General features: G+C 38.8%; 1 protein-coding gene across 1 annotated transcript in view; it reads right to left on the reverse strand.

The window, feature by feature from the left end:
* cubn (cubilin (intrinsic factor-cobalamin receptor)) overlaps positions 1-16,484 on the reverse strand; it is a 133,957-nt gene that overhangs the window by 30,162 nt on the left and 87,311 nt on the right. The window contains exons 47-56 of the mRNA XM_088918786.1: positions 16,266-16,406; positions 12,124-12,305; positions 11,459-11,630; positions 10,892-11,098; positions 10,254-10,403; positions 9,651-9,772; positions 5,018-5,243; positions 2,548-2,735; positions 1,606-1,762; positions 948-1,097 (exon numbers count right to left, since the gene is read on the reverse strand). Of these exons, the coding sequence (XP_088774912.1) occupies positions 948-1,097; positions 1,606-1,762; positions 2,548-2,735; positions 5,018-5,243; positions 9,651-9,772; positions 10,254-10,403; positions 10,892-11,098; positions 11,459-11,630; positions 12,124-12,305; positions 16,266-16,406 (1,695 nt within the window). The remainder of the gene's footprint in view (positions 1-947; positions 1,098-1,605; positions 1,763-2,547; positions 2,736-5,017; positions 5,244-9,650; positions 9,773-10,253; positions 10,404-10,891; positions 11,099-11,458; positions 11,631-12,123; positions 12,306-16,265; positions 16,407-16,484) is intronic.

Here is a 16,484-nt window from a genome sequence, read left to right on the forward strand (position 1 = left end):
GCAACACATTTAATCAAATAATCATCTGGTTTACCTTAATTAAAAATTAGGCTCTTGGTAAATCATTAAGAGTCATCAGCAGTCCATGATACAGGATAAAAAGACAGGTAGGCAGAGGGAGGGAGAGACGGAAAAAAAGAGACAGACGGAGAGCGGAACTACAGAAAAATGGTGAGAAAGGAGAAGAACTGTGCCAGGTGAGAGCACCACATGCAAATCATCCTTAAAGACCAGTTTCTAGATGGACGTATGGACGTATTTGAACCTTCTTTAAGAGAGGTTACCATTCTGTTGTTTTAGGAAACTCTGATGTTTTTTATCCACAATCCCCAGATTAAAAACATTCTCTCTTGGTTAGTGCATGCATTTTAGAGTAGGGAGATGGGGTCCCATTCAGTTTGGAGCATCAGGATTTATGGGAAGGGAGATTAGCTCTGGGTTGTATTCTGTTTTATTTAGGACACATGTTTATCTCCCCTGTTGCCCTTTTAGGCATTATATAGGATTTTTGAATACTGGACAGCAGGCTAGGTTCTTCTAGCTGTTTAGGACGTAGGCTTCTGAGACACATTGTATAGGGTATATAGAGTAACTTGAAAAGTTATACATTGTCTGTCGTTTAGTTTGTGTTGATAATAAATATTTATCTCATTTTGCCATTTATTTATTACTCCTTTGTCAGAGCTGTGCCAGAGAATAGAGAATCAAGTGTCTAACTATACCAACCACTCAGGTATAGTCTTGGCATATAATTTACAATTCTGGGGTTATGATTAGTTAGATTATCCCACTCAATTTTCTGTATTTTCTAATTCTCCAATTTTCTTAACTCAAATATTCCTAACAATATTTTTATCAGACATTTTTCATCATAATACAACATGCATTGCTTTAGAAAACATAAGGCAGACGTTACTGCCTTTTTACAAATGTGCATAAACACCTACCTTCCACTTGGAAAGTCTGAAAGTGCAGAATGACAACTTTCTGCTGCCCAGCATTGATGAGATAGTTGCAGTTTGAGTCATGAGGGTAGTGCTCTGGGTAATTGGGAGATACAACACGACCTTCTGGGGCAGTGAAGTTTGCTCCACAGCCTGAAAACCAGGAGAGGAGTAATCAGCATACAGTAGACACGGGTCATTTTAGAATATCTGAGTACACATGTTTTATGTACACTTTCAGAACACACTCCACTTCACAGTATAATATGCGAGTCTACTAGACAGCAGACTAGCAGGAACTGGCAGAACAATGAGTAACAATGAAGAAACTCAAGACGACAGGTACTGCAAACTCCAGTAATGAAGACATTGACTAAAATAAAATTGAGACAAATCAAATAGGCCTAAATGCCCTCTACAAACAGAGGATTCTAAAGTAGGCCAAGAGGATTATGTGCGTAGCTGTTTGGAGGGGATTTCATTGTGAATATACGCTCCTCTCATCTGTGCCCAAATTTCTCCTAGGGGATAATAAAGCTTGAATTGAACTGAAAATCATATTCTCTTGGCTTCTCTTGGCAAATTAAAAAAAAAATTGTAGTTCTTATCAGAGGAGATAACAGTAGTTGAGAGTAACCATGGCACTGCAGTGCAAACATACGAGTGGTGAAGAAGGCAGAGAAGCCTTTGCCTGTGGTCTCCTGGGACTGGAACCTGGCTGTTATCACATTAAATGGGGCAACGATCAATCCTGGGGCAGTGGTTCCACAGCCTGTGGCTAGCAGACTGTTTTCTTGATCTGCTCCTCCCGCCCAAACCTGAGACAACACAGACACAAGATTTATTCATGTAAATAACCTGAAATGTATATGAACCTTCAGTCCTTTGCTACTGAACTGGAATTGTTTATATTCAGCAAATGTGACAATGTTTGAATTTGGACCAAAGATCTGAATGGCTGAATTCACAGTATCACTCAGACACCTGGATAGGTTGTTTCAGTTAAAGAGGAGTCACAAAAACACACCAGATTGATCTGAATAGAAAATAAATATATAATCTGAATTATAAATAAATAGCGTAATCTCTACCCACTCAGTTTACAAAGCTGTCTGTTTTATGATGTGGATCAATTCTTTTCAGGAATAAGTAATAGTTTTATTCCATGCTAAAAACAGAACAAAGAAAACACGTTTCGGCTGTGGAGCCTTCTTCGGGTGTGGACTGATTTGAGCATGGAATAAACCTATTACTTGCTCCTTTGCAGCCTACGCATGCTGAAGCAGCTACCCACCTGAACTACTGTACTTCTGTATACATGTATATGCTAGATCATTCCATTCCTCCCTCCCTACCTTTCTGTTTTGTGTGCCTTGAAATCTGTGGAACAAAATCTTTCTGGAAAGCAGTAAACAAGCTAATTTCTGATCCAGATGGACAAATTAATAAAACCATTCAAAACTGGCAATGTCTCAAATGTACAAGTACTGTAACTGCAATTTCCACATTAATTTTAACATTGCAGTTTTAAAATATTTTCAATTATTTTTTCATTTTATGTTGAACATGTGCAGCTCCTCCTGAGAGTGGGCAGATACTGTACCTTCACATAGCTGCTTTGGCACTGTCTGCCACTGCCAGGGATCTCAAAATCACTGCTGAAGTTCATCTCCAGGTGGTTTCCTTCATGAGCAATGATCCTCCACACACACTCGCTGTTGGCTGGGAAGTTCTGCGGGTGCCCCGGTGACTTGATATTACCACTATCAGCATGGATGATACCGCCACAGCCTATGCAACACAAATTACACTTAAATCAACAGCGGTCAGTCATGTTCTGCATTTGGATTTCTGTTTTTTTTTCAGGAATCCTACAATATTTTATAAAACTCATATGCAGCCACCATCCATTTAGTGCTCTTGTAATTAAAGTGTTCAGCACCAAAGGTATTAGACTGTGCCAGAGCTCTTATACAAATCCTCATCTCAAAAGTTACAGGAAGCTGAGAGTCTAAGAGATTTAGTTTAAGTCTTTTTTCATTTAGTGACTAATTTTTTAATAATCATCATCAACATTCCACTCCACTCCACTCAAAGTGTTTTACAGGTAATGGGGACTCCTCTCCACCACCAGTGTGTAGCACCACCTGGATGATGCACCAGTACGCTCACCCCACACCAGCTATCAGTGGGGAGGAGAGCAGAGCAATTAAGCCAGTTCATAGATGGGATTAAGAGGCTATGATTGGAAAAAGGCTGTGGGAAATTTGGCCAAGACACTGGGGTAATACCCATACTCTAGTTCTTAATAGATTTTTAACTATTCAGGTTATTTTTATTTTTATTGAAATGTTGACTCTTAGGAGGATAGTCTATTCCTATGTTCCATATAATTCAGAAAAGCAGTATTTTGTACTTCTATATTCTTAGAAATAAGAAAACTAAAATAAAGGGTGATGAAGTTCAAGTAAGTAGTCAGTATGCATAGGCTGCAAAGGTTTATTGCTGGAAGGAAAAGAAAAGAGATGTTTCTGCTGTGGAGCCTTCTTCAGGCGTGAGGGAGTGAGGGAAACTGGCAGATATCTTTCTGTAATAATAATAATAATAATTTCTTACACTTATATAGTGCTTTTCTGGACACTCCACTCAAAGAGCTTTACAGATAAAAGGGACACGCTCCACTACCATCAATGTGCAGCATCCAGATGATGTGACGGCAGCCATAGTGCACCAGAACGCTCACCACACATCAGCTATCAGTGGGGAGGAGAGCAGAGTAATAAAGCCAATTCATAGATGGGGATTATTAGGAGGCCATGATTGGTAAGGGCCAATGGGAAATTTGGCCAGGACGCTGGGGTTAAACCCCTACTCTTTTCAAGAAACGCCCTGGGATTTTTAATGACCACAGAGAGTCAGGACCTTGGTTTTATGTCTCACCAGAAGGCCGGCGCCTGTTTACAGTACAGTGTCCCCATCACTATACTGGGGCATTAGGACCCACATAAACTGTAGGGTGAGCACCCCCCTGCTGGCCCCACTAACACCTCTTCCAGCAGCAACCTTAGTTTTTCCCAGGAGGTCTCCCATCCAGGTACTGACCAGGCTCACACCTGCTTAGTTTCAGTGGGTTGCCAGTTGTGAGTTGCAGGGTGATATGGCTGCTGGCATAATAGGAGTTCTGAATCCCCTCTATGAGGACGCAGATGGAGAGCTCAGTATGATCATGACTGTCAGAAGTTAAATGGGGAATTATTTAACTAAAATAAAGGGTAATTATGATTTTATTACTGTGCTAAGGGATTACATTACCTGTTTTTAATTTGTTTTTACAGACTAGCTGTTTAAATTCATATTCCTGTTTTCCAGACAAAGTCAGTAGAAACACCTAAAACAGGATACTCCACCCATTACTAGCAACAGTACCAGTGGCATTAGAATCTCCAATAGAAAAAGTATTTTAGTAATATTATAATAGGTCGTTTTGGGAAAACAAGTCCCTGGCAAGTGCTAAAACTGCCAGTGTTAGTGATAAATTAATATAACCTGTACATTGTATTAGACTGTAGATTATTTTCCTTTCTTAAATTTTTCTCTATATTAAACTGTCAAAAAATGTATATTTCAAACACCAGCCTGGGTTCAATTCCTGGGGTGCTGCCTGCATGGAATATGCATGTTCTCCCCATGTTCATGTGGGTTTCCTCCATGTGCTTCGGTTTCCTCCCAGAGTCCAAAGACAAGCTGGTACATTAATCAGCTTGTGGGGAAACCTTCTTGGAGTGAGTGTGTATACCCTGCGATGGACACAGTCGTGTCGCATTCAGGGTGTATTCCATGTGCCCATCTCTTCCTGGGATAGGCTCTGGGCCCCCATGACCCTGCACTGTATAAGCAGTTATGGAAAGTGATGGATGATGATGTGAGACAGACTGTTTTTTCTTTCAAAGATACACAATTTAGTCTCTCACAAATAGTGTATTTCATCAGGATATAGTCTTTATTTGCAGTATTGTATACCTACCTCATTGTGAGACAAAGTAAGGGGTTACCTATTCAACAGATAACTGTACCTGAGGAATCTGCAGTCCATGTGGCGTAGAAGCCACCTCTTGATACAGTGTGGTCTGCTATGAATACAATGACCAGGTTGTTGGAACCTGATTGGACAGTTCCAGGTGAACTGGTTCCACAGTAATGTCCAATTACAGGTGACCCTGGAGAACCCCCATTCATTATCGTTACTGAGTCCCATGAGCACTGTGGGTGCTGCTCTACATCAAAGTAGTTGAAGGTGATCTAAGGAAATTAGTAAAAAAAAATTACTGGTTAGATTTTACAGGACCTTTTTCATCAAAGTCCAGTCTGTTGTGTTTGGAAATTAAAAACTAAAATGTTTATCCATGTAAAGGATGTGGAACAAAAGAACACAAAACAAAATGATCAGATTTTATGTTAATAAGAAAAACATCGAAAGCATTATTAAACAGATACTGAGAAAAACAAAATATTCCCAAGATTCTCATTCATCACAGTAAGGTTAATTGCTTTTCTTTGATTATTTCTAAAAGCATTAGATGAAGTCACACACTATTTCCTCTCAGGCCTTTGTCCATCAGGAAACACATTTTTAAAAATGCTGCTTATAAAATATGTGTAAAAAAATTTACACCCAAAACAGTTATTTTTGCAGCCTAGCATTAGCAGAGATTAGAAACATTCAAGAGCACCAATCCCAGAAATAAACTATAAATAAAAGAAATGCTAACTGTGGAAATTGTGGCACACGATCCCAATAAGAAATCCAGAGATCTTTAAAGTAGAAAGGGTAGAGAAAAGATAAGCAAAAACAAAGTTATATTGGAAACAAAGACCAAGGCAGAAACGAAGGTTAAAATACCAACAAATTATCGTGTATTTAAGTGCTTACACCTAAATCTTAAGAATAACAGAAATAAATTAGAAGAGATAGAAGCTACCACTTTAGCTCAGACAATTTGATGTTATTGAAATCACAGAAATCTGGCTACATGAAAATGATGTTCTGGAGAGACAGAATATATAGAAGAAGGGGAGGTGAAGCACTGTAACTAAAAAAAAAGTTTAGGTTTGTATTATAGAATGTCAGATGCAGGAATTGATTATAATTCAAAACTGTATAATGAAATTAGGAATTCAGGTACAGAATAAGCAGTTATTAGAGGAGATTTCCCCCAACATATACCTATAGACCTATAGGAATATAAGCATCAGAAACTGTTTTGGTAGATATGAAACAATCAAGACAAGGGAGGCAAGCAAAAGTGAGACAGACATTGGGGAACTGTTAAAAAGAGAAGAGAGAAAACACAACGTTCCGGCTGTGAAGCCTTCTTCAGGTGTGAGAAAGACAGGGCAGACAGCAAAGATTAAATAGCACAGAAGTTATCTTATCTTAACAAAAGCTGGGAGAGGGGAGAGGCAGAGAGGTCACTCAGGAAGTGCAAAGTGGAGAGGGGTGAAGAAAGGTGTGCAGTCAAAACCGGCATGAGAATAGAGATTACACGAAAATAAGAGTTTCGTTTCTGTTGTTTTTCTGCTATGGAAGTTGAGAAACTTTTCTTTGAGAACAGAGACAGAGAGATCAGTGTGATCATGGCCATCTGAGGTGAAATGGGAAACTATGGGCTTGGAGAAATTTTTATTCTTCACAGCCCTAACATGTTCTCTGAAGTGATCTCCTAGTCTCTTTCCGGGTTTCCCCAATGTAGACAGCTGGCATTTTTTGCAAGAGATACAGTAAATGAGGTTGCTGGAGGTACAGGATGTCATCTGGGTGATCCGGAATTGTCCTAAGGGGCCCTGAATGAGCATGTTTAGATATGTATTTGCAGGTGATGCAGCGAGTTCTGTTGCAGGGGAAGGTGCCTGGTGGGGATGATTGCCGAGTGCGGTCAAGAACTGTGAACAAGAAGTTTACGTAGATTTGGTGGTCGGCAGTATGAGATGATTGGGTGGCATCTATTCTCGTGCCGGTTTTGACTTCACACCTTTCTTCACCCTTCTGCGCTTTGCAATTCCTGAGTGGCCTCTCTGCTCCTCCTGCCTCCTCCCCTCTCCCAGCTTTTGTTCTTCTGTGCTATTTAATCTTTGCTGTCTGCCCTGTCTTTCTCACACCTGAAGAAGGCTCCACAGCCAACACGTTGTGTTTTCTCTCTTCTTTTCAGCATGGAATAAACCTATTACTTGTTCCTTTGCAGACTACACATGCTGACACAGCTACCCACCTGAACTATTAGGGAACTATGATCATAATATGATGTACTTGGAAATATATTTTAAAGTATAAACTGTAAAGATTCAGTCCACCAGTTTTCAATGCCCAGAAAGTACAATTTGAAGGAATAAGACAAGAGAAGTAAAATGAGATAGGAAAGATATGAAATCAGTGGAAAATACATGGAAACACCTGGAAAGGAAGAATCCATTTAAACACATACTACATGAAGCACAGAACATTTTTTTTACAAAACTGAGTAAATAATAAGCTAAAAAACAATTTCCCAAATGGTTAAAAAAAATACATTAGGAAAATTAATAAAAGAGAGCACTTCATAAAGTTAATAAAAAACAACAGTATCTAATTTAAGGAAAAAACACTGAGTACAATGGATTGTAAGCATAGGTAAAGAAAGAGAAATATATATAGAATATTCCATTGGAGGCTAAAAGAATAAAAAGTGTGTCATGTTGAGACAAAAGTAGGGGTAGGGCAGGAACTACAGTATATTGTATATACAGACAGTCTATTTTTATGTCTATAGTCATCCTTTAATCAAAGCCTCCCATGCTTTCTGGAATAAAGTGGGACAATCAACAATCAACAAAAATTAAACGACTCACTGCTTTCTCAGACTTCACTTAATTACCCCACAATAGCTGGTGTCAGGTGGGATTGCTCAAACAGGCCTACCAACCTAACAGACCTTGTATATAAACCAGACCTTGATAATAGAGGATGCACTGGAACAAAGGTGGAGGAGACAATACGGTTTTACACCTGGCCATCTGCATGTAGTCAGTTAGGCTTCACTCACTATTTCTGCATACACCACCCTGTTTCACCACAACTCCCATGAGCTCTGGTTAGGAAAGGGCTTCATAAGCCTCAGTCAGGAGGACTCATGGTGAGAAGAATCTGAGAAGAGTGCATCACAAGGTAACAGGAGAGGCCTTGGACACCAAGGACTCTACAGAGTGCAGCAAAGGTAGGTTCAGGCATCATCTTCCCAGCCCCCCTTCCCTGTATTGGATAGGGGGGCATAAGGGACAATATTGTTCGGGACAGCCATGACTGGAGAGAACACTTTGGCGGAACCAAAGGACTAGACAATTTTCTTCTTTCTTCGCTGTGACAGAAGGAGGCTGCTGGATTTTTCCTGTAAGATATTACTTTTGGGTAAATGGTGTACATGCAGGTCTTGTCTGTGAGTGTGTGCCTCTTGCGGATACTTTTGTGTGTTCTTTTATGAAGAGAAGTTAGATTGTAGTTGACAGAGGAATAAAACTACCACTGATTATTACAAATGTGATGTTGAGGTTCATTACATTATACATTTTAAAATATTTTTCCCTTAACCTCACGGCAAAAAAAGTTTTATTTAGTACCTTGCCTGAGTGCCCTGATTTTCTTTGGTATGTCTAATGCTGGGATTTAAAAGAAATTGGTGCAGGACAGTTTCGAATTAAAATATATATATATATATTCTATTATAAAAGCAAATATTTTCATGTTAGGGTTCCAGCTGTGTGTTTGTTTTGTATGTGTAATATTTTGAGCTACCTTGTTTGTGCAGTTAACTGTGGATTGCATGGCCTTCCTTCAAGCAAGTGCATTTTATCATCTATAAGAACAGAGCACAACAATTCATGTATGCTTTATGTTGTTGGTCATTACCACGTCTATTTGAGTATATTGGTCGATCTTGGGGTAAAATCTGCTATTTACTTAGAATTCTTTTAAGTTATGTTCTAATGTTTTTATAACTCCAAGGTTGACTTTTCATTTCTCATTTAGCTGCTCAATAATAATGATCAATTTGATTCCTATTACCTTAAAATTGCTAGATACCACTATCGGCTACAAATTCCTGCCATTGTCATTAGCATGACAAAAGTTCTTTCAGTACTACAACAGAACATGAACCGTCACAGATGGAGTAAAGTATATCTGGGACAAAAATGTTTTTAAAAAATGAAAGGGAAATTGCTGAAGTACTAAATGAGTATTTCACTCTGGTATTCACTAAGGAAGAAGTTAACAATATGCCTCAGGCAGCAGAAGGACAAAGGTCTGTGTTAGTTTTACCATAAAAGACTAAGAGGAGTTTTTGTACTAGAAGCACTCAAGGTTCATATAAATTACCAAAGCTCAATAGTATCTGAGTCCAAATGAGTCCAATAGTCCAAATGGCCTTCTCATGTTTGAAACCTTTCTTATGTTCTTGCAGAAAAATCTTGTTCAAACCAAGTAACAGTTATAATTTGTCAGCTGCAATTCTCTGAAATATATCAAGCAGGACCTCCATATTTGGCTTTATAAACTATGTAATTTGCATTATATTTGAAAATTAAGCATTTTTCTAAAACCCTCAAGATGATGCAGAGCTCAGAGGAGGATGGAAAAAAACTGTACCACAGGACAATGGGGGAATGATTCCCACTCACTGTGATACGATGGCCCTCAGGGGCTTCAAGCAGCCAGGCACAACGGCTCAAGTTATCGTATGGGTTGGGGTAGTTGGGGCTTGACACCACACCACTTTCACCACTCTGTAAACCACCGCAACCTGTAAGAAAGAAAACAAGAGGCTGCCAACCCAACTTCAGGTCTGACTTCACAAGACATGTAAATTCTCCCCCTTTGAACCTTCTTGGACTTATGAAGAGAAAACATCAGCTGATAAAATTGATAATGGATTCTGGTCATAATGCAATTAAAATACATTTTTCATGTTCTAATCTCCTCTAATAGTCTTTTTAAAACAATTGGGGACGGAGACCAATAAGTACTGTAATTTCTTAATCTCTTCTTTTAACATTGCAGTTTTTGAAAAAGGTACATTATATGTCCTTGTAAAGCTAGGATCCTCAAGCGCTGTTCAAATGTAATGCTGCACTGAAGTACGTGTTTCAATATGAAGGGGTTTGGGTGCTGTTAATTGATATAAAGAGCTGGGACTTCACCTTTTATTGCTTACAAGGCTTTAATTTTTCATCACCTTCTCATTGACATATTATGTACTTGTTTAGAAGAGTGTGAATACATACCTGAGAAACTGTATCGTGCCTTGAAACCTATGTCTTCCACATATGGGTCTGTGAGGAAGTGAACCCAGAGCTGAGGGGCAAACACAACTAGTGGCATGTTAGGAACAGACTGACCACAATACCTTGTCACCAGTTCACCATTCGAATCACCTGTAGGGAGAAAACTTGCAATAAGGCAGTGTGGCAAACTAGGTTATGGGGGTAGTACCCTACAGAGAATGTATACAGTTTGCTACAGATAACCACTTACAAAAATGTTCCTAACCATGTCCATCAAACTGAGAAACTTCATGGAAATAAAAGTGTGCTTGGGTCCATTTTTATTACGCTAAGTGGACCCAAGATAAAGGTGTTGAGAAGATGAACTTACTTTTTATAAAAAGAAAAAAAGACAAAATCCAAATTTACAGAATCTAACCCAGATGGAGTAGATTGTAAATTTCAGAAACAAACACAAACAAATGATCCTACTCAGTACGGAAGAAAAACATTTGTATCCTTGTACGAGTCCTGAACAACCTTTTGCAGTCACAGAATTAAAGAGTGCCACATAATGTCAGTTAAAGAAACCTCTTGGCTGTACAGGAGAAATTGAAAAAGTTTTGTACAGTGGGTCTACTCAAAGATATGGTACTGACCAAGACGGAACTCTATGTAGTCCCACTCGCAAGTCTGGTGGTGCTCCAGATGGAAGTCATCAAAGCTGATTTGAATGGAAGAGTTGATGTGAGTTGGGTTCTGGATGAGCCACTCACAACTGAGGTTGTCTGTATAGTTGCTCACACCATCATACCCTGGGGAAGTGAAGTTTCCCCCACCCGGAGCATTTAAAATCCCACCACAAACTGCAGACACAAAGATAGGAAACAGTAATGTCAGAGATCAAGCAAGGACTAAAAACAACATTTAAAGCTGTGAGCACCTTTAAATACATTTATGTTTGCATGAGTTTATATGAGTACTATCAAATGTCTCCAGTTTAGAATTTGACCTATATTTTTCTTGAGTGAGTTTTATCTCCCTTACAAGCTGGGGAAATGTTAATTTAAGGATTCTGCTTGTATAAAGAGTTATTATGTTTTTACAATTAAGGAAAAACATACAATATGTTTGGCAGAGTTACACCATCTTCAGATGGTGCAGTTTTTGGAGTGCGAAAACAGAGGAAACTATTCTCATAAAACAAGCTATTTTCATCACATCACCTGCTGGCTCATTAGAGGAGTAGTCAGCACTGAATCCTCCATTTGACACTGATGCATCAGTGACAAAAACAACAGCCATGGTGTTCCCTGATGACTTCACCAGAGTTCCTGTGCTCACAGTACCACAGTACCTGGCCAAGGTAGGTGCACTGGATAAGAGGCCATTGTATACCTGGGAAAAAATACAACAGTTTTTCAATACCCCTGAAGCATTCTCCCAAAAGAATGGAGTCAGGCAATATATCCCTAAAAATGCTTTATTTTATGCATCATGTTAAATCTAAAGGAGAGAGAAATGCAGTGAAATTACAGTAAAATAAATGCGAAAAACAGAATAATGTTGAAATATGACAAAATCATGTTACACTGATTTAATTGTATGCAGAACGCCATAACAGAATTCACCAAAAACTATTGTTCAAATTAGATCTTCACAAGAGGATCATGTCCTTGACAATTGTTTACAGTGATAAATCACCACTGCAAGATGTAATGTTTAGGACAAGCATCAATCCCAATTATATTTCTCCTTTAACCACAGAGGAACAAATGTAGCAAATGCTACTGTTTGGTCAAGATTTCTTTCTGAATGCCACTTAAACATGTTTGGGATTGAGGTGCACTTGCTCAGGGTGATTTCCCCACTGCTTTAGAGTCATACTCACAGCAACATAGTCATAGAAGCAGGTGTTGTGATCTTCCAGATGCAGGTCATTAAAGGTGAGCGTCACTCGCCTGCCTTGGGGCACAGTGATCCTCCACTCACACACCCTGCTGTGAGGGTACAGGTTGGGGTAATTTGGAGAAGTGATGGTCCCCGATGGTGCATTCAGATCACCTCCACACTCTACATTAAGTAAAGGACATCGAGACAAATCTTTGCACAAGAACAAAATCCTTTAGAAAAACGTCAGAGATGCCCACAAAACTGGCTGATTATTGCTCCCATTAAATTGAAAAAAATATTTGCCCACTTGGGGGAATTGAAAGTAAGTATTGAAACTGAAAGAAACTGTATTGAAAGCTCCACCAAAATATTTGAAAATTATGTTCCTCCAATACTGCCAGTTAAAAAAAAAATTATAATACCTTTGTAATACATTTGTAAGACCCAAAGTCAAGAAAATATATTACTTGGAAGAGTCAATGATGGGTCCACTAGCTCTGACAAGGTCAAAAAAAGGTTGGTATTGTGCATATACTGTACTGAAGTGTATCATTGGGCTGTACAATAACAGTAATTTTAATTTATCTGCCAACTCACAATCTGCTGTCCAGTGCTGATCCCCACTTAAACTGTAGGGAAAAGTTAACTGTTAGCTACTTACCTTAAACATCACTTTCAGAGGTGTAGCTAACTGCAACATCCCATGAGCCTTCCCATTTAAAATGAGCAAACAGGTTTCATTGATTATTCTTTATACTTTGTTATAATCACTAGTCTTCAGCCAAATAACCATTGATCCAACATTTTTGAGCCAAACAAGGATACCAGCTAAAGAGCAAACTGAAGGGCTGGGATGCTTTTTGGATGTGTTCCTGCTATCAATTAAGTTTTCCATTACTGAGTAAAAGTAAGTCAAGCAAATTGGATTTGAGATCATAATGTTAATTTTAGAATTGGTAAGTAAATTAGAAAACAGGGAGGTTTTTTAATGAAAAACAAACACTACAAACAGGGATCTCTAAACATTGTGCACTATGTGTGTTCTTTAGTCTCCTGTACAACTTTATGATATAGTAATAATCAGACCCAAATTTAGACCACCTAAATATTTTTCAATAACACAACTACACAACACATGATGGTTACACTATAGACAGATATGTACAATATGTGGATTTTGGTCCTGCTTCCTGTAGACATTGAGAATCCAGAATTCCTCCATTATAAACTGAATACCACAAACACCTTGACAAGATATAGAGAGAATATAGAGGACCTATATCCTAATAAAATTAATCCTAACCAGGACTTAATTTTCCTCTTTAACAGATGCACACAAGCAAAAGGGAATTGATTTCCCTGCCCTGTCAATACATCAATAAAATAGGAGAGACTTTTTTTAGTCTGCAGAATCCATAAAGGAAATAAGAATTTCCAAATAAATAAGAGAGCAAGTTGTGTTCAATAAAAAAAGCTAAGAGTCCAAGTTTCATTGGCAGGATGACCTCTCCCATGGCACAGCTGGAGGATGGTGTTTGATAATGATGTGATTTATCTTTTCTCTGTCTCTTTGTTCCTATATTTATATTATGATCTATTCATATGGAGGTCGTTATCTCCACCCCACTGTGAAGTTGCAGGGCATGTTGTAACTGTTGTTATGTGCACCCCACTGTGAACTTTGGGGTGTGTGCAGCTGTAGGGGTGATGGACCACTCCTCTGCCCTGTACTGATTGCTGAGGAGACATGTTGAGCATCTGGCTGTAGTGAGAAGTCATTCTCAAGGATATTTAAAACCTGTTCAGTTTCTCTTCGGTGAAATCGCATCTACCTGTACCTATGATCACTGCCGTAATATTGGGATCCTGCGTCCAATGAGATACACCCACTGCAGCTCTAGACATCGTTTTCTACCTTCATCCACTAGCAGTTACTGTGCCTGTTTTTCGGCACAAGGCTAGTGCTAGAACATCCCACACCGGTGCTGACATGAACAATATACTCTCTCTTCCATGCCTGGAAGCTACATCGCTTTATCACAAAATCCTTTGCTCACTGAGACCGGCTAGATCAGCATTATTCAGCACTTAATCCGTGAACAGCAAGGCTGATTTACTAAGTGACTTCACCACAGAGAAAAACTTGATTTTATGTGTTTGACTGAAACCTGGCACAGATGTAATGATCTGGTCTCTTGTTTAACAAGCCTCACTATGCCTTTTTAGAGTGTGTCTGCTGATTTACTTTCCATTTCAGGTTTAAGAGAATCATTATTCTTGGTGACTTTAACATCCCTGTTGATTTACAGTCTTCCAATTTAGCCATGAATTGTCTAGCTTTGTTGGAATCCTTTAATCTAACCCAGCTTGTTCTTAGCCCAAATCATAACAAAAGTCACATGCTGGAATTAGTCATTTCAAATTACATTTTTGTTTCTCTCATTTTAAACTAGGTCCTTTGACCACTTACTGTAGGTATTCTTTTTTTTTAGAATTTTCTTTTTCACATACATCCCCCTCACGCTCTGTAAGTTTTCACACATGGCGATCACTTGATCAGATTAGGTCTGTGAATTCTGCTCTCTTTATCTTGCTTATCTAACTCAGATCCTTTAGGTGACAAAGCACAAATGTTTAATAACTCTCTCGTGTCTACTCTTGATATCTTAGCTCCTCTTAAAAATTGAACCATCTCCTTTTCTCGCTCTGCCCCATGGTATGCTGATCAGCTGAGTTCAAAGAAAGCAGTCTCCCGCAATTTGGAATGCAGGTGGCATCTTTCTGGTGTAAATGTACATTTTCAGTCTTGGAAAGAGTACTTGATTGAATACAAGAATGCAACAGAGCCTGCTATATCCAGCTACTTCTCCCACATCATTAAGAACAATCATCCCAATCCTAGACATCTGTTCTCCATCATTAACAGATTGCTTAAGTCAAACTGCCCAGTAAGCATTATCTGCCAATCTTTGCATCGCATTCTTAGAGCTGTTTGGCTCCAAGATCAACAACATCCAGCATCACATTCTCTCTACAATATATGCTATCTCCACACCTCCTCCTTGCTTTCCTAGTTTTGCTGTTTCTCTTCTCTCTAGCTTCTCCTTACGTGACGCTGCATGTCTTAGTAAATTGATATTTCTTATGAAATCCACCACCTGCCATATTTATAGTTGTATATACAGTATGCCATGTACAGTATATGGCATATATATGTTGTCGCTGAGAAGCTGGCCAACATATTTTTATTTCCTCTTGAAATAGTTACTCTAACTTCCTACTTGCTGTGGTCTCTAAATCCACAACAAACATCGGTATGTTCACATTTTGGCATCCAGGTCAGCCAGGTAGACTAACCAGGTCTTGTGCAAGTGATTACTCCTATCCTGGAATCTTTCCACTGGCTTCCTTATGAGGTTTCAAAATCCTCATGCTCACCTACTGTATAAGGCTTAGCACCCTAGTACCTGTCTGAGTTACTATCATGCTGTTCCCCACCTCGCAACCTTCATTCATCTAATTCTGGTCTTCTGTCTGTTCCCCATGCCTGTCTACATTCTACGGGTGACAGGGCCTTATGCTATGCCCCAAAGGTCTGGAATTCCATATCTAAGGATATCACAGAGTCACTTTCCTCTTTAAAATCTAGACTCAAAACCTTCTTCTCTAGAAGGGCTCTTATTTAACTGGTTCTGCGTGCCCCTTTGCTTTCCAACTATATTCCAAATCCTCACTGTTACTTGTGTAATATTGCCATCTCCTCTAATTGTGTATTTTTTTCCGTAAAGTACTTTGAGAAGCCACTTTTAAAGGTGCTGTATGAAATAAAGTTTATTATTATAAAAAGGTGTAAGAATTTTGCATTTAATGCTCAGTTTGATATAACAATCAACAGAAAATAATACTGTACTATGAAGAAAATCACTCAACAGAATACGCAGACTGAACCTGAATGAAATTAAAACTGAAATGCTCGTCAACAGAAAAATATAAATCCAATAATTAATAAAATTTGTTTTCCTTTTTTACTTCCCATTGGAATCCCTCAAATGAATCCTGTGTTTGCAATACATGTTTTGCAATTTTGGTGATTGGGCTGCAATTTTGATCTAGTTCAGGCTGAAAGTGGACAAAACTCACCTTCCACACTGGCATCAAATCTCAGGCTGAACCCCAGAGCATTTTCACTCCCATCACTGACAAATTTCACATAGGCATAGCTGTCTGCTGTGTCCACCGGTGAAGGCAGGGCACTTCCACAGTGTCTGCCAAGGAGATGCCCTGAGATATTAAAAAGATTTTGTTTACATCACACATGACAGAGAAAACTTTATAATAATACACTTTCATTTATTACAG

This window comes from Atractosteus spatula, chromosome 6 (assembly GCF_055471065.1).
Source record: "Atractosteus spatula isolate fAtrSpa1 chromosome 6, fAtrSpa1.hap1, whole genome shotgun sequence".
Taxonomy (NCBI): Eukaryota; Metazoa; Chordata; class Actinopteri; order Semionotiformes; family Lepisosteidae; genus Atractosteus; species Atractosteus spatula.